Source organism: Heterocephalus glaber, unplaced genomic scaffold (assembly GCF_053883595.1).
Source record: "Heterocephalus glaber isolate CG9 unplaced genomic scaffold, H.glaber_assembly_v1.0 deba00000071, whole genome shotgun sequence".
Classification (NCBI taxonomy): Eukaryota; Metazoa; Chordata; class Mammalia; order Rodentia; family Bathyergidae; genus Heterocephalus; species Heterocephalus glaber.
In genome coordinates, this window is record NW_028258137.1 from 993,728 (window position 1) to 1,021,214 (window position 27,487).

General features: G+C 65.4%; 1 protein-coding gene across 6 annotated transcripts in view; it reads right to left on the reverse strand.

The window, feature by feature from the left end:
- Positions 1 to 24,718, reverse strand: part of Zfpm1 (zinc finger protein, FOG family member 1) — a 47,676-nt gene extending 22,958 nt beyond the window's left edge. The window contains exons 1-3 of one of the 6 annotated variants that reach the window (XM_004842690.3): positions 24,353 to 24,718; positions 5,979 to 6,107; positions 3,797 to 3,919 (exon numbers count right to left, since the gene is read on the reverse strand). In XM_004842690.3, the coding sequence (XP_004842747.2) occupies positions 3,797 to 3,919; positions 5,979 to 6,107; positions 24,353 to 24,392 (292 nt within the window). In that variant the 5' untranslated portion in view covers positions 24,393 to 24,718. Of the gene's footprint in view, positions 1 to 3,796; positions 3,920 to 5,978; positions 6,108 to 6,460; positions 9,890 to 23,165; positions 23,302 to 24,352 lie in introns of those variants that run through there. The other 5 variants (XM_004842691.3, XM_021256584.2, XM_004842692.3 and 2 more) reach the window with 5 other exon arrangements.
- Positions 24,719 to 27,487: the final 2,769 nt, after the last annotated feature.

The following is a 27,487-nucleotide window of genomic DNA, read 5'->3' on the forward strand; positions in this document are numbered from 1 at the left end:
GTGGCCCCAGGGACACCCTTCGCCATGGACCCTCATCCTACATCCACCTCCCCTCAGGCCACTGGAGCTACAGGGCCGGTGGGAACACCATGGCCTCTCCCTGCACCTCGGTGCCCCCAGGACAGCATGTGCAATGACAGTCCTGGTTCTACCCGGCCCCAGGCCACCCTCCCACCTGGTGTCTGGATAGACAGCTAGGGGGGACCTGGACCAGCCCGTGCTCCGTGTCCCAGTCCCTGGTCCCTCCAGTTCTGTGCAGCCTTGTGTGGGTGGGGGGTGGCCTCAGCTCCTTCCTCACCTTCTGATCGTGCCCCCGGACGGACACTGCTGGGACCTGAGGACAGCCCAGGACCCCGAGTGGGACTGGACCCTCCACATCCTGCTGGCTGGCGTCTGCCCGGCCACTGCCTTCTGACTTGAAGCAGGGGTGGAAGGAACAGGACACAGGTACCAAGGCTCGGCACGTGGCCCTGCATTGGTGATCCCGGCGCCTCCCGTGGCAGGGCCTGCGCCTGCGCTACACCCCACCAGGAGGATGTAGGTTGTGGCCCCTTCATTTGCATATCAGAATGCTAAGCAGCCAGCCTGCGGCGCAAGGTCATTTCAAAGATAAACTCAGGCTCTCCCTGCCTGCACATCCCTCTCCCAACCAGAATCTGGGCTGGGGCTCATGGAAGACGTGGCGCCTTGGCCTGCTCTGCCCTCCCCTAGGTGGCCACGGTCCTTCTGCCCCGACACCTGCTCCCCTCTGCAGGGTCAGGCTGGAGTCAGCAGAGCCCCGGACCCGACCCTCCGGCCCCAGAGCAGCCTCTCCTCGGCCCCTTGTTTCCCTCCACGTCCACGGTGCCTTTGGCAGCGCCTGTCCAGCCCAGGAGGCACTGAGGCCATTCCTCGGAGTGTCCGGAGCCGAGGCAGGGCTGGCTGCCTGCAGAAGCTGGGGACCCCGCGAGGGTTTTCTGCTGCAGCCCCCACATCTAGGCAGGACGGCTGCTGTCCCTGTTCCCCAGAGGAGGGCGCGAGGCCACATGTGCCGCTGCCTCCTGGCCGGTCCTGCCTGAGAGCTGGGGTGCCAGGCACTCTAGGCTGCTGCGGGGCCTGTGACCTTACTGCCTGACCGCCCAGAAGAGCCAGGCTGCCCCAGGGCGGGGGTGACAGGCTGATGCCCCAGTTCTTCTGGCTGCGTCACAGAGGGGAGGTTGAGGCCCCAGGCCTGCACTCCTGCCTCTCCAATGTGAGGGCTCCTGCTCCAAGCAGTGACACTCAGTACAAAGCTGCCAGCAGCGAGCTCTGGAGAAGCAAAAAAACACTGCTGAGTGCCACCCTGGTCTTTTTGGTACCAGGGATCGAACTCGGGACCTTGTGCTTACAAGGCAGGCGGTGGCACCACTGAGCTAAATCCCTGGCCTCACCCTGGACTTTTTGGAGGGCTAGGGTCACTAGGTGGCAGGTAGGGTCCCCAGGTACTGCTGGGGGCTGCAGCAGGGCCAGAAGACAGTGGGGAGTCTGACGGCGGCCTCTCACGCGCCAGGTGCAGCACCCCAGTGTGTGTGAGGCCCTCCTGGGAGTCCCGGGCGGGGACAGGGCTGGGACACCTCCTTCCTACCCGTGCCTCTCAGGTACCTCTGTAGGCCCTCATGGCCACCTGTCCCAGGCCGGGCCACCAGGGAACTGCGGAAGCCACGAGCCTCTCTGAGATGGCCCTGGGGGTAGAGAGGCCTCAGGATGCTGTGGGCCTGGTCCAGCTGATGGCAGCCAGCACGGCCGGGGCACCTCGCAAGCCACCCTGGGAGGGATGGGAACTGAGGCCCAGTCCCCCCTGGGGCCAGCCTTCCTGCCCCCCAAAGAGAAGGCATGGCATCTCCCAGGCAGGGTCCCCAGGCCAGGTCTGCTGGGCAGCACTGTGTTCATCCCTCACTGGGGGCTGCAGGGGTCAAGAAGAGGGTGGGGAGTCCCAGAGACTGGGAGAGCACCGGACCAGGGGCAAAGATGGCCTGGCCGCCAGTGGGCACTGCCCAGGGGCCCCGAGCCTGCAGGCCCTATGAAGCCCTGACACCCATCACTGGCACAGTGGCCCTGGGAGATAACACGGCGGGGCTGCGGCTTCCCCTGGGATAAGCGAGGCTGTGGGGGGCCTGATAGGCAGTGGCTGCTGTGGCGGTTGGCCAGAGGCCGCCTATCGGCCCATCGCTGCCCACTGCACAGAAATTCCTATCTGCGGATGCTGACGGGAGTCGCTCAGTCATCAGATAGCGCAGGAAGTGGGGTGCCCCCACCCCAAACCACGGCCGCAGCTGCCACACAGTCAGGCCCAAGCCCAAGGGCTCTGTGTCCCTTCTGAGGAGGAGGCTGAGGACCAGGACCCAGATGGGGATGGACGGGGAGGTGAATGCTGATGCTCACACCCCAGGCGCTGTCCAGGGGGAGTCTGGACTGGTCCCTTGCTGCCAGCAGCCGGGTCTCCTCATCTGGAGTGCGGTCAGCACTGCACCGGCCTCGTGCGTCCGCCTGCCTGGTCCCACAGGCACACTTGGGCCTTGCCATGCCCGGCAGCCGTGTGGATGTGGGGACGGAGCCCGGGCGCTTGCTCTCCACAGCCGGGGTAGAAGCCCGGGCACCTGGCCATCCTGTGCTGCGTGAGGGAGGGGCCTGGCCTCTCCTAGCCTGTCACCCACAGGGCAGAGCCCCGGGCCCCTAGGCACTCCCTGGGGGTGGCGGCATCCTGTGGCCTCGCCCCTGCTTGTTCCCAGGCCTGGGGTGATGGTGTCCCGGAGTGCTGCGGTGCCGAGGCACAGGGTGGAGGCCCCGGTGCCGTCGTCCAGCTGCTCCATGCCCGGGGCCCCTGCTCGTGCAGCTTGGGGCCGTTGTCCTGGCTGCGGCCACTGCAGCTGCCCCTCCCTCTCCGGCTGTGCTGACCGTGGGCCACCCCCCCCTCCCGCAGAGCCACACGGCCTCAGACATCGCCGACTGCCCGCCCACCTGGTGCTCTACCCTGAACCGGACTCCCCAGTCTCCAGCAAGGCCAGGCCCTCCTTCCCCGCACACACGGACCTCACAGGACTCTGCCTCACACGCAGCAGGTGCTCAGTGTGTGCGTGTGTGCCGTGTGCACACGTGGGCCTGGCCCGCGTGCTCAGCCTCCGCCCCACCCCCCTTGCTTACGGACCCTGCCAGCTCCTCTGCACAGTGCCCGCCCACCCCGGCTCCTGGGCTGCTTATTTATTAATCAGGAAAAACAGCAACAACCCCACCCAGCTTCCCTAGCTCTCAGGTGGACACGTCAGCCCCAGAAGCAGTGGCCCCGGAAGGACACGTCTGGGGTCCAAACTGCCCTAGACTCCCTGCAGCTCAGACTGACCGGCAGTTTGGAGCCCACCCATCAGGAGGGGGCTGTGGGCGCCCCAGGCCAGGGAGAGTGGTCCTCTCTTGCCCTGGCCAGGGCTCCTCTCTGCTTGGAGCCTGACCCACTGCTGGGGGCGGGGGGTGCCCCAGACATCCCCCCCCCCCGCAGTCCCCTGGGGATGCCAGGTTTGGCCAACTCCGCTGCTCCTCATTCCCGGCCAGCCACACCCTTCTCCAGGAACCTTCCAAACACTTCCACGTAGCCACTCAGGGCAGCGTCCTGCTCTGGGCACGGCCACGCTGGTGACCATCTCCTGCCAACAGCTCGCCACGTATCCCGCCAGGAAGGCTGATGGGACTTAGGGATGGGTCTAGCCCTGGGGCCTCCATGACCCGAGTACCCCGTGTGGCCCGGCTACCCTGGGACCTGGCACTAGGGGACCCCAGTGCTGGTTACCTGGCCCGCTCCAGGGGCTGGTTGCCTCCTCCCGCAGTGTCTCAGGCCCTGGCACCTCCATCTCCTCGGGGGCTCCCGGGGATGTGGAGTGCACTGGCGCTGGTGCCAGAGGTGGATTCACGTCTGCAGAGAGGAAAACACCATCACATCCCTGAGCCTCTGGGTGCCCAGCGGTCTCCTTGTGGCCAGGAGGGAAACTGAGGCTGGGCGCACAAGCGGGGGCAGAGTCACTGCCCTCCTGGCTGCCTCTCCTAGGAGGGAGCAGGGAAGAAATCCCGATTTTCCTGGCAGCCTTTAATCACCCTCAAGACGCTTTGGGAGCAGCGGCAGTGCTGACAGCGGCTCCAGATGCAAGGCCACCAGGTGTGCGGGGCAGTGGCACTCGGCTGCTGTCTCCACGGCAGCAGGGCCCCTCCGCTGGCCCCGCACCCAATTCCAGCCCAAAGGGCATATTTGCCTCCCCAGCCGGCTGATAACCACTGCGGCCCCCCAATCGATGCGCTCCCATAAAGCCCCCCCATGACGTCACGCGCCGGTGGATCATTAATACTGCGATAAGGGCCGTGATTAACATCAAATAAATCAATCACACAGTATAAAAGTCCTATTATTTTTGGCTATAAATCAAAGTGGCTGGCATTTGAGCTCCAGCCACGTTGAGGCAGCCGCGCTGGACCCGCCTGAGCGCAGATACGCTCCGCCCTTACCACGCCCATCGCCACGTTATCACCGCGCTGGGCCGGGCCGGTGCCAGGTGCAGCCCAGGCCGTTTTCTCCTCCGTCCTGCCCCCTCCCGCCCCGCGCAGCTCAGCTCCCAGATCAGATAAGGGCTGGCTCCCCAGGAAGCCACCGGTCAGAGTCCACCCGCGAGCGCACTGCCCTTTGGCAGCTCGCGCCAGGCCCCTCCACTAGCACAGCGCCTAATGGCAGCAACGATGGCCGGGTAATAGCGGGGCTCTGGGGGCCTAAGGAGCCCTGGCCCCCGCCCAGTGCACAGATGCGAAGACCAAGGCCCCAGAGGACAGCGGGTCAGCCTGGGCCAGCTGGCTGCAAGGCGCTGTGGGCTGATGGCCAGAGAGGGCAGCCTAATGGACGCTTGGCACCGCGTGTCCCTAGTGAGCTAGGCTCAGGGTGCCTGGCCCACACCACTCCCCCAGGCCTGGGCGGCAGGCAGCAGGCCGACCGCAGGACTCCGAGGGATGAGGTGGAGACTCCTGCCGGTGGCTCTCCGGTGGGGCCAGGACACTCAGAGCAGGAGGTGTGAGGGAGAGGGTTGCAGGGCAGGCCCCGAGCCAGGAGGGTCCAGTCTGTGCACTCTCCACCCACCCGCCCCTCGCTGGCCCCAAGTCCACCTGTGCCCTTATACAGTCTCTCCCGACAGACCCCGTCCCCCATCCCCCACCCACTACCCCCATTTCTTGGGCTCTGCCTTTGCCCACTGGGTTGTGGCACAGATGACCGCAGGTCCTGGGGTCTCTTCAGGTCGCCGCCTGCCTGTCCTTTGTTCACGTCCCCTGCCAGGAGCCCTCCCAGTGGCCTGGGGCCATGGCCATGCCCCCATCAGAGTTGTGACAACATCTTGGGTCCAAGAGGGATGTGATCGCTGCCCTGCGGGGTGGGGTGGGGTGATGACTCCGTGTGGCTCTGTCCCCACGAAGAGCAGCTGGCGGTGACTGGAGCCCTGTCCCCACGGGACCTCTCGGAGTCTGTGGCTCTTCCCTCAGTGTGCAGATGGTGTCCCTGTCCCAGGCCTGTCCTGGGGAGAAATACTGCCACCAGGGAGGGGCCTGGGGCTGCGAGGTGGCCGGCCAGAGGGCACGGAGCTGAGCCTGGACTGGGCGGAGCCCCGGGCAGTGGTGGGAGCCTGTGGTCTGTGGGCACTCGAGACAAGTCAGCCCAGCCTCGCCCGGCACCCAGCATCAGGTAACAGTGCGCACCCCAGAAAGGAGAAGTGTGCCGGGCCACGACGGCAGGAGCAGTTGGGACCCCGGTCTCCAGAGGGTTCGCCATCCCTGACGGGGGGGCAGCTGCTGGCGACCAGTCCCACCACCCCTCTGGGCCCTGCTGCATCCTCCTGCTCTGCTCTGCCTCTCAGTCCCCCAGCTGTCTAAGTCGCATGTGCACGTGTCCCTGTCCTACCCTGGACAGGGTTGGGGCCCAGGGGACAAGGACCGTGACTCACCTGCGGTGGAAGGGGTCAGGGGCTCCGGCCTCCCTATGGCTGTGGGCTCTGGTGCTGGGGCCTCCTGCTCCTCAAGGCTGCTGTCTGGGGCCTGGGCCTCCTCTGCAGCATCCATGTCTCCAGGAGAACCTGCGGACACAGCCCAGGGGGAGCCATGAGGACCTCTGGGCATGGCCACGCAGGCCTCCCATCCCTGGGCAGTCAGGCCAGCACCCACCGGACCCCAAGTCCTGACCTGCAAGGGCCTCCCCTGAGTCTCTGCCCCTGCTCCCCTCACCGTGCTGACCCTTGGCATGGGAACCACTCCTGCCTGCCCAGCCCCAGCCAAAGCCGAAGCCCTGGAGATGGCCTGCCCTCCAGCTGGGCTCAGAGGGACCCAGTGGCACTTTTCCACTCCAGAGGACCACACTCCTGGGTCCGCAGGGCCCAATGCCACCCTGACCCCGGGGTAGGCACCTCCCTTGCCTGCTGCAGGACCCCACCTCCTTGTGGCCCAGAGGTCCCTGGGCAGGGATGGCAGCAGCACCCCAGGCCCATCGTGGAAGGAGTGACGAGGGCATGAGTGAATCTCAGCACCAGTCCTGAAAGGAAGGGGTGCACTGGGCAGGACACAGGCCCGAGTTCGGGGATGTGGACTGGGCCCCCGTAGGAGACCAGAGAAGTCCATGGCGTAAACAGAGAGCCATGGCTCGACGGTGTCCCCCGCTGGCCAGGGCTGGACTGATGTCCACCCTCTGGGTCTGAACTGCCCCCACTGCATCTGAGGGACCTGCGGGCCAGGCTGAGCTCATAAGGCTGTGGCCCAGCTTCCAGGCAGCCTCCTAGCCGTCCGCACAGGGCAGGGACACTGGCTCTGCCCGGATTGCACAGCCAGCCCAGGTAGGCAGACGGGCCGCGGTCAGCACCTCACTGTCCCTGGGCAGGTGCCATTTGCCTCCTGCTGGCTTGAGGATGCAGCGGGCACAGCCGCTGGACACTGCCGGGTCTCGGTGGTGGGGGAGACCAAGGACCAGAGTGGACCGAATAACACAGGGCGGTGAGGCTGGGGTGAGGAGGGAGCTGCTGCTGTGGAGCTCAGGGGACAGAGGGGTGTCCCAGGCTGGGAGCTCGGAGTGGCCGCCACATGTGCACAGGCTGTGGCAGAGCGGCCAGGGCGTGCGGGCAGACTGAGAGGAGGGTGCCTGCTTGTCCACGCTGACCTGAGTCCGTGGGAAAGAGGGCAGCCTCATCTAGGAGACTGGGAGCCACGGCCATTCCCGGAAAGAGTGGTCCTGGGGCCAGGCCTGCAGCCCCAGCCTCCCCAACCCCTCGCAGCCACTGCTGGCCGCACACGGAACACCAGACGCTCAGCTCTTCAGCCCCTCAGGCAGGCTCGGGTGGGCTGGGCACACCCATGGTGGCCCAGCCGTGCGCAGGGGAAGTGGGAGGCTCCCCCCGCCGAGTGGGGAACCCAGCCCTGGGGGACACTGCCTTTCAGAGGCTGGGAGAGTTGTGGTGTCCCAACCCTTGGGGATGGGGCTCTGTGCCTCCTGGGACTCCTAGGGGTGCCAGAGACGGACTCCTGCACAGCTGTGGGGCCCTGGGGACCCCAGGCCTCCATGGCCCAGGCAGGGGCCAGCCCAGTCCCCACCCAGGCGGGCCCGACGCCCAGGAGCTGTGCGTGGCGGGTCCCTGTTCAGCAGAACAAAGGCACGCACTCAGCACAATGCAGCCGATGAGCGTGGAGAGAGGCCGCCGGCCCTGTGCGGGGGTTTACTCTGAGGCAGCTAATTCTGTTCCAGCACAATTATAACAGCTCCGATAAACCCAAGACAATTGCCGGTGCGGCCCCACATGGCGGGTTCCTGCCAGGGCCCAGTGTCTTGGGATCCACTGCCTCAGCCCCGCTGAAGTTGGGGTTGTGCCTGCCTGCATGGCACATGGTGTCTGGGCCGCCTGGCCTGCAGGCTGAGTGTCTGCCCACCACGGCTGGACACTGCTGCTCCCCAGGTGCTGCGCTAGGAAACACCCAGCTGCCAGGGAGGTCACTCCACAGAGGCTCCGCGACTTGACATCTGGCCCACACCCACGGGCCTCCGCTGTGCAGCTGTGGGCAGGCCACCGCCTCTCGGTGCTCAGGGTGCCATGCAGTAAGTGTTCCACAAATGTCAGCCGTTGCCACCACAGCCCGGCAGGGCAGGGAGTCCGGGGAGGACTCGAACTGTGCACCGGGCTGGGCTCTGCAGTGCAAATTGTCCTCCTGTCTTCCCCACTCACACAGCCCTGAGGCTTTCCCAGTCTCCACCGCAGACAGGAAACTGAGGCACAGAGGATCGGCGCCAGATGACATCTCAGCATGTGGGGCAGTGGGGACGCGTGCAGCTGCACCCTCGAGCCAGTCACGACCTGAACCCACTCCCCAGGGAATGTCCCAGCCCCCAGAGGGTGGCCGGAGTCACATCCCCTGGGTAAACTGAGGCCCGCCAAGGTAGACTGACCTGCCCCTGCTCCTGGGGGGACTTGGGCCAACGTCAGAGGCACCCCTGATGCAGGCTGTCCCTAGGCCAGATGGGGCCCAGGCCACACACCTGCCAGGGCCTCCATGACTACCACGGCATCACCCACTGCCGGGGCACACTGGGCACAGCCCCACGGTGCCCGGAGCCCCTCGGTTATCGGTTATCGCACTGAGCAGACGCCGCGTGCCCACCCATCTCCTGCTCATTAAGCCGGACGCCGGGATGGAAATGAAAACATAATAGCTATTTGATTGGGGGTGAGATAGTTTGCATATTGGCTCGGCGCTGATAGCGGAATTTCATCAACTCCCTTTTTTCATGCTTTAAAACTGAATTACGGAGACAGCTCTGGGCGGCGGGCTCATCCCTCTCCTTGCTCCCTTGGTGTCCCCGCCCTCCCAGCCGGGACGGCGGCTGGGGCCGAGGGAGGAGGCCCGGGATGGGCTCCCTGCCACCCCCAGCTCTGCCGGGCACAGGGTCTCCTCTCCGTGGCCCCTCCAAGGTCCCCCACCGCTCACCCACACAGCAGGACGCGGGCAGCGCAGCTGGGCCTCACCCGTCCTCTCATACGTGTGCCCACTGCTCCCCCAGTGCCTCCTTCGCTCGCTCATTCACTCATCAAACCTTGCCAGTGACCAACGCCCACCCCTTGAGAAGCAACAGGAGGGCACCCTTGGGGCTCCCTGAGGAAGGGGCAGGGTGGGGAACCGTGGGCAGAGGATGCCCAAAGGGGCAGGAACAGGGCACCGCTCCTCCCCTGGCTGGTTTCCTCAGGGAAAATGGGGGGGCGCCGGCCGAGGGCTGGCATGGCGAGGGCAACTGGCTGAGGTCGTGGAGCGCAGCCTGGCCTGGGAGTCGCTGTCACCGTCTGGGTGCCCCCGCACTGGGCTGGGGAGGAGGGACAGGGCAGAGCAGAGGTGGGTGAGAGGGCAGGGGGCGGGCTCTGCCAGGAGGGGGCCCTGGCCTCCATGCACAGAGGGCGGATAAGGCCCGATGACAGCAGTGAAACAGCAGCAGGTTCAGACTTTCCCACCGGGGCAGCGGGCAGCTGGGGCCAGAGGGCCAGGGAGCCGGGCAGGGGCGGCCCACGTGGGAGTGAGGTGAGCAGGACGCAGCCTGGGTCTGGGCCTCTGGCCCCCACACAGACCCAGGCTGGAGGAAAGCTGGCCCTCGGCGGCCGAGGTCTGGGCACCCGGCGCTGCGGCCCCTGGCCATCAGCCCACAGCGGGCTCCTGGGCCCTTTCCCAGCAGGATGCACGGCTGGGGACCCTGGGGCACACGCCTCCAGCCATCCAAACGTGGCCAGAGCCCTCCCCACGTGCTTTCCACAGGGGCATCTGCCACTGCCGCCCACACCAGCCATGCTCACATGGCCAGCTCCCCGCTGCTGCCCAGCCAGGGCCCCTCGTCCCCCAGAACCTCCCCAGGGCCTGCAGGTCTCTGTGGCCCAGGCCTGTCCTGCACGGCACAGCAGGCCTCACAGGCAGTGCCCACCGGCCAGGGAGTGGGAAGGCTGGCTACCCCGGCCAGGCACCTTAGAAGGGGTGCATTGGTGGCGGTGGGCTGACAGCTCCCAGAGGGCCAGGGGCAAGAGCGCACCCACAGAACAGGACAGTGGTGAGATAACTGTGCTGGATGGATTGTGCAGCACCCTGCTGCATGCAGCAAGCCACAGTGTCAGGACCTGCAGGGGCCTGAGCGTCACAGCAAGTGGGAGGTGCGCCTGGCACGGACGCCTCCCGACACTTGCATACCCCTGAGGCAGGGAGCTCGCTACTGCCCTCTGAGGCCTGCCCTCTCCACCTCTCTCCTCGTCCTCTCTGCCCTGTCAAGTTGGGCGCCCTCACTCCATGGGGTGCTGGGCCTGAGGTGTGCTGCGGGCCATCCCAGTACTTGGGCAGGAATTCAAGTGCTTGGAGCTGACCGAGCAGGGCCGCATGGGCAGGGAGACCTGCATCCTAGCCACCGTGACATGGCCTCCCACTCGCACTGGACCTGCTTGTTCCAGGGGCAGTTCACACATGACGCAGGCTCTCCTGTGCCACCGGGCTTCTCAGGGCCCGAGCCTTTGCTCAGAGTAGTGCGGCCCACGGGCCAGTGTCACGCGATGCAGCTCGTCCTGCCCCGTGCCCAGCCCGTTCCCTTCTGACCGGAAGGGGCAGGGGAACCTCAGGCTCCTTCCCTTGCAGCGTCTCTCCTCTCAGGATGCCTCTGGCCCTTTCCAATCTCCAAAGTCCAGCCTGGAACCGAGCAGGGGAACTCAGTGGGCTTCCCTGCCCCCGGCTGTGGCCGCGCTAGTCCTGACGGCCCTGCAGTCGGCTGAGTGGACTCCACTTGGGTATGACAATGACACTTATTGCTCATAACGCCTCCCTGACTTGGTACCCCCCACTGACGGGCAGGAAGTTGAGGTACAGACCACAGACCTGTGCCAGGCCTCTTGGTGAGCAGAGCGGGCAGCCTGCCCAGGCCAGCACCTGGCATGGCTGGCAGGGCCCTCCCAGCCCCACGGCTCAGGTCATGGCAGACCAGCCAGGCTTCCCTCAGTCCTCCCCACCTCATGGGTGCCTGTCACCTGGATGTCCCTCTGCCCTGGTCGGGGCACCCCCAGGAGCTGAGCTCCTCACAGGACCCCAGTCTGGCTCCATGGGACAGATGAGGACACTGAGGCAGAGGACAGCGGCACTGGCTCTGCCTGGCCCGCCTCGGCCTCAGGCCGGTTGCTCACAGGGCTGCTAGGGACCAGGCACCAAGGCCTCAGCCGAGGCCCTGTGGGCTCCAGGGAACCTGGAAATGGGCACAGACCGCTGAGCTTGCTGGGCTCAGAGGCCAGGCCCCCCAGCAGGCCCGCTCCCAACCGCCTGGGCTGATGTGGGTGGGCATGGGTACGCAAAGGGGCTGCTCTGTGAGGAACTGGTGTGGAGGAGCTGAGGCGTGACTGATGGGCTGGGCAGAGCATCCAGGCAGAGGGCGAGGCCCGGTGGGTCCCCGGCAGTGGGGACGTGCTGGGGGCGGGGAGCCTGCCCCAGAAGTGCCTCTGGGCCCAGCACAGGGTCTACGAGGTCAGGTCAGTGTGGGCGCCACTGCCACCAGGCAGCCCCCAGCTCCACCCCTCTCAGGCGGGGCCAGCGGTGCGCAGGCGAGGCAGAGAGAAAGGGGGGCAGCAGAGGAGGGAGCAGGACGGGGCCTGAGAAAGCTCGGCCGGCTGATAGGGAGAGATTGGTTTCAGCCGGAGTTGTGGCCTGCCAAGTCCACATCCTATCGGCAGGGCCTGGGCTCACTCAACATTCATCACCGCTGAGCTCGGAAACTTTATCAACGCTAAAGGTTGGCGCCATCTCTGGGCCGGCCACTCCCAGCCTCAGATGGGCCTGATAGCAGCTGATAGATTACATGAGATTGTTTCACTCGGAGAGCCGATTACTAAGGCCCTGTGCTGGGGGCGGGGCCTCGACCCGGCTGGAGTGGGGGCGCCCGCGTGGGGTGGGGTAGCGCGCTGACCCGGGTGTGGTTGGCAAGACCATGCGTGCGCTGGGCAGGGGAGCCAGGCCACAGAGCAGGGCGCAGCATGAGGCCTCGGGGCGGGAGGAGCAAGGAGGCCCAGCTCACTCGGTGCTGGGGGCCCAGCACTCCTCTGCCCAGACGGCGATAAGGCTGGGCGATGGGATGGGGCCCAGCCAGGCTGACGGAGCCGCTGCAAGGCTGCACGTCAGATGGATGGAGGCAGATGGCCGGAGATGGGACAGCGCTGTGCGACAGCCTCCACAGAGGGATGGGCTGACCCCACACTGAGGCCCACTCCACGCCCACCCCACCTAGGGCCTGGCACAGCGCAGTGCTGGGCACCTCCCCGACCACTGCAGGTGCCACGTGCTCCAGCTTCATGCCACCAAGAGGCGCAGCGGCTCGTCAGGTCCCCACTGGGATGTTCACAGCCCCGCCTGGAGCCTCTGCCCCTCAGTGTCACTCTGTGCCACATTGCCTGCTTCCTGCACCAGTGCCCAGCCAGGCCCCCGTAGCTCTGCCCCAGCGAGTCCCCTGGAATTAGGGCACAGTGTTGTGTGTGCCAGCGAGGGCCGGGTCCAGGCTGGCACACAGTAGGCACTCAGAACAAGTTTGGAGAGTGACATCACCATGTGCCCACCCACTGCCCTTCCCAGCAGGTGGGGACCCAAAGGAAGGGCAGGGCATCCCCGCTCCACCCTGGGAAGGGTCTCTCACTGTTCCCCACCACCTTTGCCCACGTCCTTTTGGGTTTAGGAGGCTGACTTTCTTTTCATTTCCCTTCTCTCTTCTGTTTGGTTTGCCTCCTGGGACGGGCAGGAATGATCCAGACTCCAGTCTGGGAGTCTGTACTGAGTGCCTTCGGCACACCCTGCACGGCCCTGGGGAGGCAGAGGCCCTGGCTGGGGGCTCAGGGATGGCCCCCGACCTCACATTCACCTCAGGAAGGCAGGGTGGGAAGCCCAGAGGGTGCAGGACGGGCCAGTCAGTTCTGGTTCTGGTCCACTGGCCCCTCCCCGCTTCCTCCCCTTAGAGCTCACCCAGTCCTCTCTCCTCACCCCTGTTTTCCACTAGGGATTTTTTGGAAAACGCCCACACTTGTGGCTGGCTTTTGGATCGAGAGTCCTATGGGTGTCGTGGGGACTGATAGGGCCTTGGGCCAGGATCTGGACCGGATGCTGCCAGCAAGACACTGGAGGAGGCCGGCGGACTCGGGCATGGTCTCCTGGCAGGGCGGCCTTCAGGAATGGGGGACCTGTTGCACTGGGTCTGGAGGGAGCCCAGATTCGGGGCAGCAGGGGACAGGTGGCCTGGGGCTATTCCGGCGCCGATCCTGAACTCAGTTCTTGTCTGGCCTCAGCAGCACTGACCCTGGGATGCTCAGGTCTGGGTCCTCTGGGGGCGGGGCTCTGAGTCAGCAGAGGTCATCCAAGCATTAGCCTGTCCATCCCCTGTGCCAGGTCAATGGGTGGCCCTGGCTGTCTGGGGGATTTCCACCGCGCGGAGGGCCTAGGGTGGGCACAAAGTCCCCCACTTTATGGGAAGCTCTGCCCTCTCCACAGAGGTCCCTCCCATCCTCAGCAGTTCCACCAATCCTGGGGCCTCACTCCCATCTTTTGCACCCCCCATTTCCATTGGCTGTCAGCAGGGGGTGGGGCCATAGGGTGGGCTGGCCTTGGGCCTTTAGGGCCAGGCTAGCGTCCTCCTGGGGTCATCCTGCCTGGGGACCAGGCTCTCGGGTTCTGGGCTCAGGGACAGGAGTGGGCCCCTCTGGATCTGGGGACCTGCTCTGGCCAGGGTTTCAGTGTGGGGAGCACTGGTGCTGGCGCAGGCTCAGGGAGACACTGACCCAAGGCCACATGGCCAGGACCCAGGGTGCTGGGGACCTGGCCTCAGGTCCAGCCTGCTTCTCGGGCCCCGCAGACTTCTGCCGCTGTTCAGAGCTTGGGCTGTGGGGGTTCCTTTGCAAGATGATGATGATGGTGAGGAGGACTTAGGGGCCCTTGCCTCTCAAGCTCCCCTAATTTAGCTCCGGGGCACCAGCTCCTGCAGGCTGGAGTTGCGGGCAGAGGGTGCGTGGGGGTGTGAGGCGCGCTTTGCTCCTGGCATTTTGTCGGGGTGAGATAAGGGGAACAACTGCTCAGAGCGAGCAGGCAGATAGATAACGGTGATAGGGCTCCTCCACCTCGGTATCGCCCTTTTTATCACAGTTCCCTTTTCTTTCTTTTTGACGGGGGCCAGGGAGGGTGGAACACACCCCCATGCCCGCCTCCCCTGCGTGGAACTTGGGGTGGGGCCTCCCTCTCGGGCCTGATCCAGAATGACGCGGTCCACTCAGCTGCTTCCTGCCGTGTCCAGGGCTGGCTGGAACAGGGTTGGGTCCGAGGGGCAGTGCACTGGGTGGGTTCGGGCCACAGAGCCTCCCCCAGGCTGGGGCCAGGCTGCCCTTCACAGCCCCTGCCAGGACCTTCCAGGTCCAGAGCAGTGAAGCTGGCTACCTCAGGTCACAGGACAAGGTGGCCTCGGGACCCAAGCCCTTGTCTGTGGAGCCCGTTCCCCGGGAGCCCTGGGCAGGCACGGCCTGGATGGACAGGGCTGCAGGGTAGCTCCTAGGACCACAGCCTGCTTTCAAATGTGGAAACGGAGGCCCAGAGCATGGAGGTGCCCAGGACCCCGAGGCTGGATCGCGCTCCCTCCTGTGCACCCGCTGTTGTCCTGCGACCCCCACACCGGAGGCTGTTGGGGTCCCGGCACTGCAGGGATGGTGAGGGCTCCTGAGGAGGTGACCACTCCGTTTCCGAGACCTGAGCCCAGCACACAGGTCAGGAGGCTGAGGCCAGCATGTAGCCGCTGCCTGTCCAGGCCACTCGGCCCCACGCTCACCCTTGCTCCAGTGTGCACCCCATTTTATTGGAAATAGCTAATTTGTCCTCTAGACTGTGGGCAGAAAACACCGGAGGACAGGATGAGCTTTCTCTCTGAAGGAACCTGTTTTGTGGCAGCAGAGGCAACAACCCCAAGAACCAAGGGGTGTGTCCTGGGCGGTCCCAGTCCCCTCTGTGCAGGCCTTTCTCCTTCCAGCGGAGCAGCCAGGGTCCCCCAGGAGACGTGGGTGTCTACAGCGACCAACACCTCAGAGCTTCCAGCCAAATGGAGAACCAAAGCCAAACCAAAGCTCGGAGGGGAAGTCCCTAGTGTGCTGTGTGACCTTGGGCTAGCTATTCAGCCTCTCTGAGCCTTGAGTCATCAGAGGAGAAACAAGGCCTATGTGCTCCTCTCAGGGCACAGGCAGGCCAAGCTAGGCCTTGCACACAGCAAGCGCTCAATAAAGGCAACATCACCGAACAGCGCCCCACCAGCATCATTCTACTGGGGAGTCCCAGAGGCACACAGGAATGTCCCTGGCCCCACCCCCTGCCTCTGGGACTCCAGAAATTCTCACTTCTAAAGAGTCACTTAAAAAATAAACCAAGAAGCCCGGAATGGTAGGTATAATCCCAGCGCTTAGGAGGCTGAGGCAGGAAGATCACCGTGAATTCAAGGCCAGCCTGAACTACCCATCAAGAGCCTCTGTCAAAAGTAAAAAACACAGGACCGGGGATTTAGCTCAGTGGGTCGGCCGCCCGCCTTGAAAGCGTAAGGTCCCGAGTTTGATCCCTGGTACAAAAAAAAAAAAAAAAAAAAAAAAAATATATATATATATATACACATACACATATATATATATCACAAAAGAAACAAACAAAAAACCCCAAAAAGTGAAAGAGAGAAAACAGCGCAGCGGCTGGGCGTGGTGGCGCATGCCTATGGTCCCAACATCACCTCCAGTCTGAGGCCAGCCTGGGCTACATTGTGAGTTCAAGGTCAGCCTGAAGTAGTGAGACACTGTCTCAAAAAAACCCCAAACGAAAACAAAACCAGCCAGCCCTGTGCCTGCTGGGAGCCCGGGCACCCTCAGGGGGCCTTTGCCAGCCAGGACGCTGCCCCAGGAGACGTCCCTTCCCGGCCTCAGTTTCCCTCTGCCCGTGGGTGCCGAGCCCTGAGGCTGCCTCACCTGTCCCTCAGCGGGAGGATTAGCCATGCGCTGGGCCTAATCGAGGGGAATCCCTACATCAGCGCCGGATCTCGGATCAGCTGAAGGAGGCGGCTTTATCCAGACAGGAGATGGCACCGAGCCCCATCTGAGCACTGCCTGTCGCAGGGGCGAGGTGGAGGCAGGCGAGGGTGGGGCTGCGGGGCTCAGACCCCTGCTGAGCACCTGGGGCAGGAGGGCAGTGTCCCACAGCTGGTGACAAATGAGTAAACTGAGGCACCCAGCCCCGTGCCGGCCCTGGACCCCTCTGCCCTCGCAGGCACTGTGGCTCAGGTGGGCGCTGGCCCTGGTCTCCTGCCCAGCCGGGCTTGGGCCTGGGCACCAAGGCTCCTGGCCTGGCTGAGAGCTGGCCGAGGGCTCCCCTATGGGGGCTCCACGCTCCCCACCTCCTCCCTACCTTCTTTTTCAAAAACATAATTTATCTGTGTATTATCAAGAAATCCAGACACTTTAATCAGTGAGCTATGAAGTCAGAATTTCCACTCTTATCTGAGGGAGGAGTGGAAATGGAGGAGATAGTCCTGAGGATCGCTGGTGGGGAATGTTAATGGGAGGGAGGCTGGGCCACCGGCCACCGAGACGCCCTATCTGCTCCATTATCGGGCTGTATCTTGCCCACCATCTCGGCGTGGTAATGGGGCCAGTTCAACTTTCTGAGTTATCACAGGAGCTGAAACCCGCGGCCGCCAGAGGCCCGGACAGGGAGCCAGCCCGGGACCCAGGCTCAGCTGTGTGGGGAGAGAGGTGGCTGCCAGGCCGGGCTGGAGGCCTGGGTGCCCATGACTGCTGGGGGGATCCTGCTCGGGCTCAGCAGAACCTGGCATGGGCCTCGAACTCGGGACGAGGCAATCGAGGCAGCTCGGAGTCCCTGGGTGGGAAGAGGCAGACAGCGAGGGGCACGGCAGGCCAGGCAGGGTGTGGACGCCCCCCGTCTCGCCTTGGGACCTACAGGGTCGGCTGTCCCCATGCAGCCTCACTCGGGCCCACGCCGCGGGAGCAGGAAGTATCAGTCATAAGTTGGCCAGGGACACCGTGGGCTCCAGTCCAGCCCCTTGCAGCCGGGATGCTCAGTGAACCCCTCAAGTGTGAGGGCTGCCTCCTGGCTCCAGACCCCTTAGGGATGGGGGCATCAGGGCCCCAGCCACCTGTTCCAGTCCGGGCAGGGCCGGCTCCGCAGGTGCGGGGTGGGGTGGGCACCGTCTGCACAACCTTGGCTGCACAGGGAAAGGACTTGCCCGAGGCCACAGCTGAGACAGCTGGATGTGGCCCAGAACCCCAAAGACCTTGGTTCCAGAGTTTCAAAATGGGCGTCACCAGGGCCAGCAGGGTCGAAAGGAGCGCTCCCCATGAAAACCTCCCCCACCACACTGGGCATGAGGTGCGCACCGGAACCCCAGTCCTCAGGAGGCTGAGGCAGAAGGATCCCCTCGAGTCCGAACCAGCCTGAACCCTGAACTATGTAGGAAGATCCTTGAGAACAATAGCAACAAACACCGCTGCGGTCATCTGCTCTCCCCTCCCAGGGTTAGGAACAGCACCCAAAGATCAGTGCTGGACTTGCCCATTAACCTCATTAAACTTTGGTTTCCTCATCTGGGCCTTCCTCAAAAGCCGCTGGAGAGCTGATGCAGTGATACATACTACATCACAGTGACTTGGGAGGCTGGGGCAGGAGAATCCCAAGATCTAGGCCAGCCTGGGCAACCTACAGAAACCCTGTCTCAAACTAACAGACAAAAAGGGCTGGGACGCGGCTCTGTAGAAGAGCAATTGCCTAGCACGCAGGGGATCTGGAGGAGGGGCCTGCTCCATGGAGCTGGGCACAGTGTGGGCATAGCCAGCCTAACAATCTCAGGGAGGCCCGGCTGTGCTGCCAGCAGCTGGGCTTGGGCTAGATGGGCTCATGTGGGGGTCAGCAGGGCCCCTGGCAGCCAATGGTGCCCAGTGGGGCTCCCTCCTGGCCTGGGGGGTAGCACAAGCCCCACCCAGCCGCTAGAGCCCAGGGTCCAGCAGGGCCCAGGCCAGGCGCCCTGTGAGTGAGGCTCCGCCCTGAGGTCTGGAGGGGACCCTGCGCAAGAGGGAGCAAGCCGACCTGGAACCCTCTTCTCTCTGGGTCTGACTTCTGGTGAGGGATTGAGGGAGAAGGGGAAACTGAGGTGGGAGTCCGTGATGGTGCTAGAGCCCCAGGCAGATGAGAAGAGCCCAAGCTTGCAGTCAGACCCAGAGGGACTGGCAAGGAGCAGGCGCAGGGGAGGGGAGGCAGCAGTAGGCTCTGCCCGCCCCAGTGACCCAGCGGTTGGCTGTCTCCCCTGCAGGCCTCACCGAGCTGCATGAGGACCAAACACGACCAGACCCCGCTTGGTGTCTCCGAGACACCCATTCTGCAGCAGGGGGGCTCCGAGCTTCCTGCCTGACCCCATGGCTGCCCGAAGGAAGTTCCACTGAGGGGCCTTCAGCAAGCAGCACCCGACAGACCGGGGCCCAGGGACACGAGCCCCAGCAGGGACGGGGCAGGCTTACACAGCCTGTGCCCAAGGGCTCCGTCTCCACAGCAAGAACAGGTTGGTGTGCTGTGATTCTGAGGCAGCCACCCACCCTCTCTGTCCTCCATTTCTTTCATGGAAAATGGGCCCAGCACCCCAGTGTAAATGGGGGGCTGCGTGGTGCTGGGCGGAAGGGACTCCTGGCTGCTGGACTGAGGCTAGGGGGAACCCGTCCCCATCCCAGCGGGGGCCCAGCCCAGCTCTGACCTCACCTGGCTCACAAAGGCCACTGCAGCCCCGGCCCCACTGCAGTGGGAAGGCTGCGGCCAGCTGGCCCAGAAAGGCCGAGCAGGGCGCAGGCGGAGGGGCGGCCGGGCCGTTATCTGCCTCTCCAGCTCTGCCCAAGGTCAGCGCCACATTCCTGCCGGCCAGCGGCCCTCAAGGCGGGAGAAGGAAGGGAGGAACCGGGCGGGAGGCCCTAGGGCCACGCAGGCAGGAGGGGCTGAGCCAGCCCAGAGAGTCCCACCCCACCAAGCCCAGGCCCAGCTCCTCACCTGCAACCGGCCACTGGCCATGGCCCTAGTGGGAGGGGAGGTGGGGGGGGCGGCAGGATGTCCTCCCCCCGAGGGCAGGAAGGCCCCGGGCCAGAGGTCAGCAGCACAACCACAGGCCCCGCAGACACACAAGCCCTCCACAGGCCCAGGAGGGCACTCCACAGCCTACACTCTGGACCAGGCCGGGGGCAGCCCTCTGCCCGTGGGTCACCGTGAGGCCAGCCAGGGCACAGGCCCTGCCCCGCCTGGCCTCAGGGTGCTGCTCCAGCCCCTGCTGTACTCAGACCAGCTACCGAACACTGATCCTGAGCTGGGGACAGGACCTGGCTGGCCTGGGCCAGTCTGCTGGCCACCCTGACTCACAGCCCACCAGGGAGAGTCCCTGTGTCCAGGGCTCCGGGGAGCTGCCGCCAGACACAGGCCAGAACTTGGGTCTGGGGTCCATCCGCAAGTCCAGTGGGTGCCACACGGCTGCTGCTGGGCTGGGAGATGGCAGCCCTGCTGGAGCCTTCCCTGTGGGTGGCCCTGTTCCCTGCCCTGCGAGGCCTCTCCTCCACCTCTGTGGGGCAGGAGTCCAGGGAGCCCTGGCTAGGGCTGGGGGGCAGGGGCAGCAGGAGGCCCAGCCCAGAGAAGGCACGCTCTGAGCCACTGCTGGACAGCACAGTGGCTGCTGGGATGAGCAGGAGGGAGAGGCCAGGCAGCAAGTGGTGCTGTCAGGCGCTCACCAAGGCCAGGCCCTCACTTCTGGGGGAAGCCCCCAGCTGCGCCATGCTGGCCTCTCTGGGAGAGCACTGGGGAGCCTCTCCTCATCTCAGATACACTGCAGACCCAGATCTGACTGACCAGGTCGAGGAAGGGGAGGGATCTTCCGCCTTCCCCAGCTGTGCCAGGGGACTTGTGCTTCCTCGCCATCCTGCAGGTGGGAAAACTGAGGCTCACGTAGGCAGACCCTGCCCAAGCCCTCAGCCAGGGAGTGGTGGAGCAGGCACAGGAGCCTCGTCCACGTCACGCAGAGCATCTGTAGGCCCTCCGTGTGGGGACAGGGCAGACCCGGTCCTGCCAACAGGCTGCTCATGGGACCCAGCAGGCCGTGAGGCTCTGGCACGTGTTCAGGTGGCCGCTCTGCAGGGCCACACAGGACTGGCTGTGTGAGGGTTGGGGCAGACGGTGCCTGGAGGAGTGCTTCTGGCCGGGCAGCTGTCTCCTCTGCTAAGCACCTGGAGGCCCAGAGAAGGTGGCCCTGCTGTGGTCATGAACCAGGCGCAGTGGAGGCTGCTCCTCCTGCAGGTGCTGCTGCCCCAGCCCACGGGTCCCTTCAGCCTAGCCCCTCCTGCGGGGGCCTCCCCCAGAGCTGTGGCCTCAGTTTCACCCTCTGTGAAATGGGGACAAGGTCTCCAGGAGACCCAGGGGCCCGGGGCAGCTGGGCAGGAGTCCAGGCAGGCCTCCGTGCGCCCAGGCCTGGGTCCACCACGGTGATACCCATCAAGGAGGCAACAGCTGCCTCCAGGAGGAGGCCTGTCGATGGCAGATAGGCCAGGCAGAGCATTATTCACGAGCCCGTCAAGCCCCAGGAACGTCTGGTTGGCATAGAAACAGGAGATAAGGGGCACAATTAATGGCATCGCATTCCCTCCTCCTTTCTTCCTAACTGACCCACTTAAATCCCAGCGTGCTCCGTGCCATGCTGGGTTCCTGGTGACCTCCAGGGAGGGGCTCCTGCTAAGGCACTGGGTCTGGGGCTCACGCCTCGTAGGGCCTGGCGAGGCCTCCCCAAGCTGTGGGGTCTTGGGTCACAGGGAGGCGGGCAGAGGGCAGGGCTGCGGAGACCCCGGGGGCCCATTTCACAGAGGTGGAGACCGAGGCAGGGCCCGGGTGGTGGACAGGGCTGTGCTGTGAAGGCCCCTTAGAGGGGCGGGGCCGGGCCGGGCCGCCATAGCCAAGGCCCTCCATCATTTCTTTGAGGGAGAAACTTACATTCTCTGAGCTGTCCCGGATGCCTGGTAGTGTGAGGGGAGGCTGCTGCAGGTGCATCCCCCACCTAGCACGGAGCAAACAATCTGAGCGCCAGCCATGGCTGGCACCAGTGTGGCTCCCCAGGTCCTGGGGACCCGGCGGTGCCCACCAGCAGCCAGAAGCCAGGTGTCGTGTTCTCCCCCTCCCGAGAGTGCCTCTCCACGGGTCCTGGGACCTGCAGACCCAGCTCTTGGGAGGCAGCTGGTGCCTGCCGTGGCCACAGGGGAGGACCGGGCTGGGCGACTATAGGAATCCCTCACACCCTGCAGCTCCTGATGCAGACACTCCCACACCTTCTTGAGAAGGGAAACTGAGGCTGAGGCCCACGTCCTCGGTGCTCTGCTGTCACAGGGGCTGGTAGGCACTGCAAGGCAGTCCCTGGGCGGGCGAGTGGGAGGCTGCTGCATGCAGCCCTTACGGCAGCTCTGAGGATGGAGCCAGCCCGCACCCCAGTGCCCATGAAGGGGGACCGCCCCACCCTGCCAGGCAGCACGGTGGCCCTGCGCCGGGGGCTGAGGAGAGCGGCAGACGGCTCGGCTCTGAGGTTTGGAGTGAATTAGTCATCCCGTGGCTACCAATAATTTGTTTAAGCAAACCCTGACACTGTGAAATAAGCCCCGGCAAGGCGGGGTACACATCTCCCAGCTCTTCTGGAAGCCCCTGGCCCAGGGCACTGGGATCCATGCCCCTCAAGGGGGCCCAGCTGGACCTGGGGTATCCCAGTGGTGGTTACTCTTGGCCCCATTTCCCAGGGAAGGGAGCCGAGGGCAAGCCGTCGCCTCCACCACCGTCCTGACCTGGGCGTCCCTTCCCGTATCTGACACCCTCAGCTCTCACTCCCGGAGACAGCCAGAATCATCAGCCCATTCCTCAGAGCTGGAAATCGAGGCCCCCAGGCCCGGTCTCTTCCTGACAGCGTGGGGGCCGGGGCCGACTCCCCTCTACTCTCAGATGTGGGGCAGTCAGAACCCCGGGCTGCACACGGCAGGCGCTCACTGAGCACCCGCCAGGGGACGGAGCTTCCCTTGACATGGGGACTGCTGGGAAAGATCAGCATGCTGTGTCCCCCGAAACAGTGGGCCCATGGAAACCACCTCCAAGCAGGTTACACCTACTGCCTGACAGCAACCACAGCAGCCCAGCGTGAATCAGGGGAAAACACCCTCTGCTGCAGGTGACAAACCGCCTGGGGCCACCAGCTGGCACCGCCCCCCTCCAATTTGGGGCAGGGTGTCCCCGCCAGGCCAGCAAAGTCAGTTTCCTTGCTTTCGGTCGGACTGTACCACCGGCCGCAGCGGGGGAGCAACTTCTCTGCAAGTAAGAGTGCCTGGGAAAGCGGCCCAGATGGACAGCGCCGCCCCACAGCCTGGCCCGACGCCCCCACGACCCGGCGGGCCTGGTGGGCCCAGATAAGGCCTCTTATCGCTCATGGCGATCACCATCCTGCCCGGCTGGCCCGCTCTTATCGGAGCTCACATCGACCGGGTGGGGCGGAGCCGGAGCCGGGAGGGCTGGGGGGGCCGGGGTCCTGGGCTGTATCCGGCCCGCTCGCCAGGGCCCCGACGCCCGCCTATCGCCTCAGCCATCTGGCCGGCCAAGGCCGCGCTCCGCCTCGCCCTCCCCCAGGCGCGCGTTGGAAGTTAATAAATGGGAGCGCCGTCGCCTATCGCGGCCACCATCGGCTCGCCCGCCCTATCAGCGCGCACATCTATCTGTGAGCAGCACAACAAAAGGCACACAGAGGCAGGGCAGCTGCGCAGGGCTTCGGAGGGTGCTGGGTCCCCGCCCCTCTGCACCCTGAGCCGGGCGCAGGTGAGGCTCGGGCAGCACACGTGTAGCTTTGAGGGCCCCGGTGGGCGGCACCGCTCCGTGACCATCAGAGCTCCATCTTAACTTGCTCAGATCTTCGAGGGGGAGGCACCCAGAGCCCAGGGCTGCGGGAGGGAGGGTCCCAGCCCCACTCCCAGGTCTGGCCCCTCTGGCTGGGTCAGGTCTGCACCCTGTGCAGTCGCTATCCCGGGTGTGCAAGGCGCCCGGCTGACCTGGCTGGGCTGGGCTGGGCTGGGCTCCGCTCCTGTGGCCTTATCTGCACTGGAGATCGGTTCCCAACCTGCGATCTCCCAGCGCAAGCTATCTGCGTTTCTCATCAAGCTCGCGACCGCCCCGCGCGGGCGCGGGCGCGCGCGCGCGCGCGCACACACACACACACACACGCACGCACACGCAGGAAAGAACAGAACGGAGCAGAGGAGGTGCAGGGGGAGGAGGGGAAAAGAAAGCAGAGAGCCAGTGGGGACCGAGAGCCGTGGGTGGCTTTAATACTTGAGGTGACAGGATAGAAGGCGACTTTCAGAAAACATGTCCCGTGTGCACCTGGGGGTTGTGCTGGGGCCCCAGACCTCAGAAGTGGGACACCCACAGGCCAGTGCACCCAAGGTCCTGGCAGCAGTGGTGGGCACGGGCCAGTGGCGAGGCCCCCTCTCACCTACCTCCAGACTGGCCAGGGGGAGGCGCCCAGCCCTGGCCAGGAGGCGCGAAGTTATTATCGGCGCGGGTGGGGAGCTTCCTGAGCTTTCTCTCCTTCCTAGCGCAGCCAAGTGGTCCCACGCCCCAGAGCCCAGAAAACACCAGGCGCTCTTATCTTGGGGCATCGGCAACCTGGGCCTCAGTGGCCCCTGCTCCCTGGGGAACCGAGAAACTTGGATGGCAGGGGCAACGCAGGGCAGCCCGGGAGCGCCCTCGCGGACTAGGATGTGGGGAGGGCCCAGTCCCCGCGGACGCCGGGCAGCAGCGCCCAGGGTGGGAGTCTGGGTCGGGGACCCCGGTGCCCAGGACGCGGCACTGCGGTCAGGACCCGGGTGGGCGCCGCTCCCCGCCCCTGGCTCCGCCACTGGGCCGGCCGCCCTCGAAGCCCCAGGTGCCTTTCTCCCTCCAGATACAAAGCCTGGGAGAGTCGAGCGCGCGATAAGATCACAATTTCAGCCCGTCCCGACAGAGCGATCTTATCAGGATGGGACTTGCAGAATGGAATATTTTAAACTTTATCGGAGCCCAGATCGGGGCGCCCTATCGCCCACCATCTCGGCGATGGGGGGAGGGGCGGGCGGCGGCCGCGCCCCTCGGGGACCCCGGGGAGCCGGGCGTGGGGCGAGGAGGGCGCGGGTGAAGGTCGCGGTGCCCAGGGACGCGCGCAGGGGCCGGGCGGGCCGGGCCGGGAAGTTTGACTCACGCCTGATCTGCCGGGGGTTGCTCTGCTTCCTCCTGGACATGTCTCCGCCTCTAGCCCCGGGCGGGCGGCGGCGGGCGGCGGGGGCGCGGCGGGGCCGCGGGGTGGCTCATGCCCCCGGCGCCCGGGCTCCTCGGCCGCCGGCCCGAGCCCCGCCCGCCGCCCGGCCTGGAGCGCCGGAGGCCCGACTCCAGTCGGCGCGGTGCGGGCGGGCGGGCCGGCTCTCGCTCCCGCGCAGCAGCCTCCGCCGCCGATCGGCTCTGCTCAATGAACTGCGGGCGGCGAGCGGCGAACCCTCGGCCGCCGTGGAGCGCTGCGGGCGGGCGCGCGGGGCTGCGTCTGCGGCCGCCCGCGCCTTCGCCCCGCCCCGCTCTGTCCGGCCCGCCCCCTGCCCGCGGCCCCGCCCGCTCCCCGGCTCGTCCCGCCCCGCCCGGCTCGGCCTCCTCAGCTGGCCTCGCCGCCCGCCCTTCACTGCGCTTGTTTCCTCCCCGGCCGGCCGGCTGTCCCCGCCTCTCTCACTCCGCCCAGTCTTGGAGCCGCGTCTTCGCCCGCGCAGGACAGGCCCGTCCCTACCTGGCCGGCCCGTCCCTGCCCCCTGGAGCCATGACTCCGCCCCAGCCTGGCAGACCGGCCCCTTGCTGGTCCCCGCCCCTGCCCGCCAATCGACCCATCTGTGCTTGGTCCCGCCCACATACCCCGCCCACTCCGAACTGGCCCCACCCCTGGAGTCGGCGGCCCCGCCCCGAGAGCCCGCCCCGAGAGCCCGCCCCGCCCGCCCCGCCGGCCCCGCCCGCCCTGGCCGGTAGCCCTCTGCCTCCGCCCCACCTCCCAGGTCCGGGAGGCTGTCCCCAGGCCTGGCCGCCACCTGTTGCGTTCCGATGCACGCGGCATCCCAGGCCAGCCCCCCACCCCCCGCACCCCTGCGCTCGGCCTCTCGGGCTGCCAGCGGATCAGGGAGCCGAGGCCTCGGGCTCACATTTGTCCTGGACCAGACTTGGAGTGCGGAAGGGCCCTGGCCGCGAGGGGGCTTCCGGTCGAAACCGAGACCCCTCGCGGTGCAGCCTCTGCCTAAGGGTCGCGGGGACCTGGCTTCCGCGGGCTGCTCACGGGGCGCCGCCCCTCCCTGGGCCCCCTCCTGCTCCAAGGCTCCCGTGGGGCTGGGCTGGCGTCCAGGAAGGAGCCCCAAAGAGCCCCAGCTCCACGGAGCCGAGTCAGCAGGTCCAAGCCCGCAGAAGGACCTACCTTCTTGTTCTTCGGGGTACAGTCTCAGGGGTGCCCCATTTTCCAGAGAGGACACTGAGGGTGGGGTCACATTCAAGGTTGTCCCCACTCCCCGCGGAGCTGTGTTCTTTTTCTTGCATTCTCCGGTGCAATTGATGGCTGACCCTCCCCTGATGGTCACAGGTTGGGGGTGAGCTGGGCCCAGGGGCTGGTGGGAAGAGACTCCCAGAGAGGGCACCGGGCCCCGCCCAGCTGGCTCAGGAGAGCATGGCACGGTAAGCTGTCACCATCCACAATGAGGACAGAGGCTTGGGGACCCTGGGACAGCGGCAGGTGGCCGGCAAAGTGGAGGACCGTCCTGTCCCTGCAGATGCCCTCCGGATGGCCCCTCTGTAGAGAGCGGCAAATGGGACAGAGGCTGGGGCCGCCCTGTGGCATGGGTCTGGCCAGGGCAGTGGGCACTGTCCTCGGTGCTGGGGGCATGTGTGATGGTTCTCTCAGCCTGAGCCCCCACACGTATTTGTCGCCTCTCCAAAGAGGGGCTGCTTTACAGGACAGGAATGGGGGTGGGGGTCCCAGGTTGAGACAGGAACTGCTGGAATATCCTGAAATCTGTGTAGAGGTGGATTCTGAGGGTCAGCAAGAGAAAGAGCCTTGGTCATCAATAAGCCACCTGTGTGTGGGGTCCAGAGGGAAGGAGGATCCCCTGGTCCCTCCTTTGCCTGGCCTGTTTTACTTTGATCAGGTCTCAAATACAGACAGGAAAACCTAGGTCCGGAGCACGGAGGGACACATCCAGAACCCCAGGACTGAGGGCAGCTGGCACAGAGTCTGCCCGCCAGGAGCCGTCATTTGTGGGGCCTAGTGAGTATGTTTAAAAATCAAGGGTTCTGAGACAGGGAAGTGGAGCACTAGGCAGTTCCTCCCCTCCCGTGCCTGCCAGGAGCCCCAGTGCTGCCCTGGGAGGGCCTGCAGCATTTTCCTGGGACTTCCCCTCTCTCTGCCCTGAGGAGTTTGCCACACAGAGCGAGAGCCCCTTGCTAGGGGGCGCTGGCTCTCAGGGTGTGCAACGGAGCCACTAGCTCCCTCACTGGCCACAGGGTGCCACAGGAGCCTTGTTTTCGCCTGCCCCTGCGTGTCACGAGGAACGGCCGGTCACACCCAAAGCCATTGGTGGAGAAAACAGGACGGCATTCACCTGGGTGTGGGGGGCCTGGGCCTCCTGCTCCCCTGAGGGTTTCCCGGAGGAATAGCTGCCCCCACCCCAGGTTGTCCCAGAGGTGCCAAGGCTGCTGGCTGAGCCTTGCCGTCATGGTCACTCTGAGAACTCCTTTGGTGCTCACGTCCTTTCACCAGGTCACAGGAGGCTCTCTGGTGGTGAGGTTCTTCCTGGCAGAAGGGGCAGAGTGGGCCTGGGATGCTTGGGAAGTGCTGCTGGGCAGCAGCCCAAGACCCCCTGAGAAGGTTTTCAGGAGTGGGTGCAGGTGGGGTGGCACAGCCCATGCCATCCTCTGGCTAGGGAATCTGAGGACAGTTGAGGCGCCTCTGGAGGGGCCCAGGCTTGCTCCCTGGCCTCGCCCAGGCCATCCAGGCCCTGGAGCCCCTGCACCAGGGGCCCATGCTGCCATTTGTCAGTGCTGGCTCTGAGAAGGGGTGATCAGCTTCCTGTTTCAGTGAGGATAGTTTTAGCACCACGTGGCTCCGACTCCGTACGACGGTCACATGGCAGCGTGGATGTCAAGATAAATTGAGTTTGGAATTTCCAGGCCGGCACAGGAGGGGCAGCTTTCATGGTCCACGGTGCTGTCAGGGGCACCTAGTTGCCACGGGCTCTGGAGACTGAGCCAGGGGCCCTCATGTGTCGGGGACCTGCCTAGTCTCTCACCGCTCTCCAGAGGTCTGAGGCTGGCGGGGGGG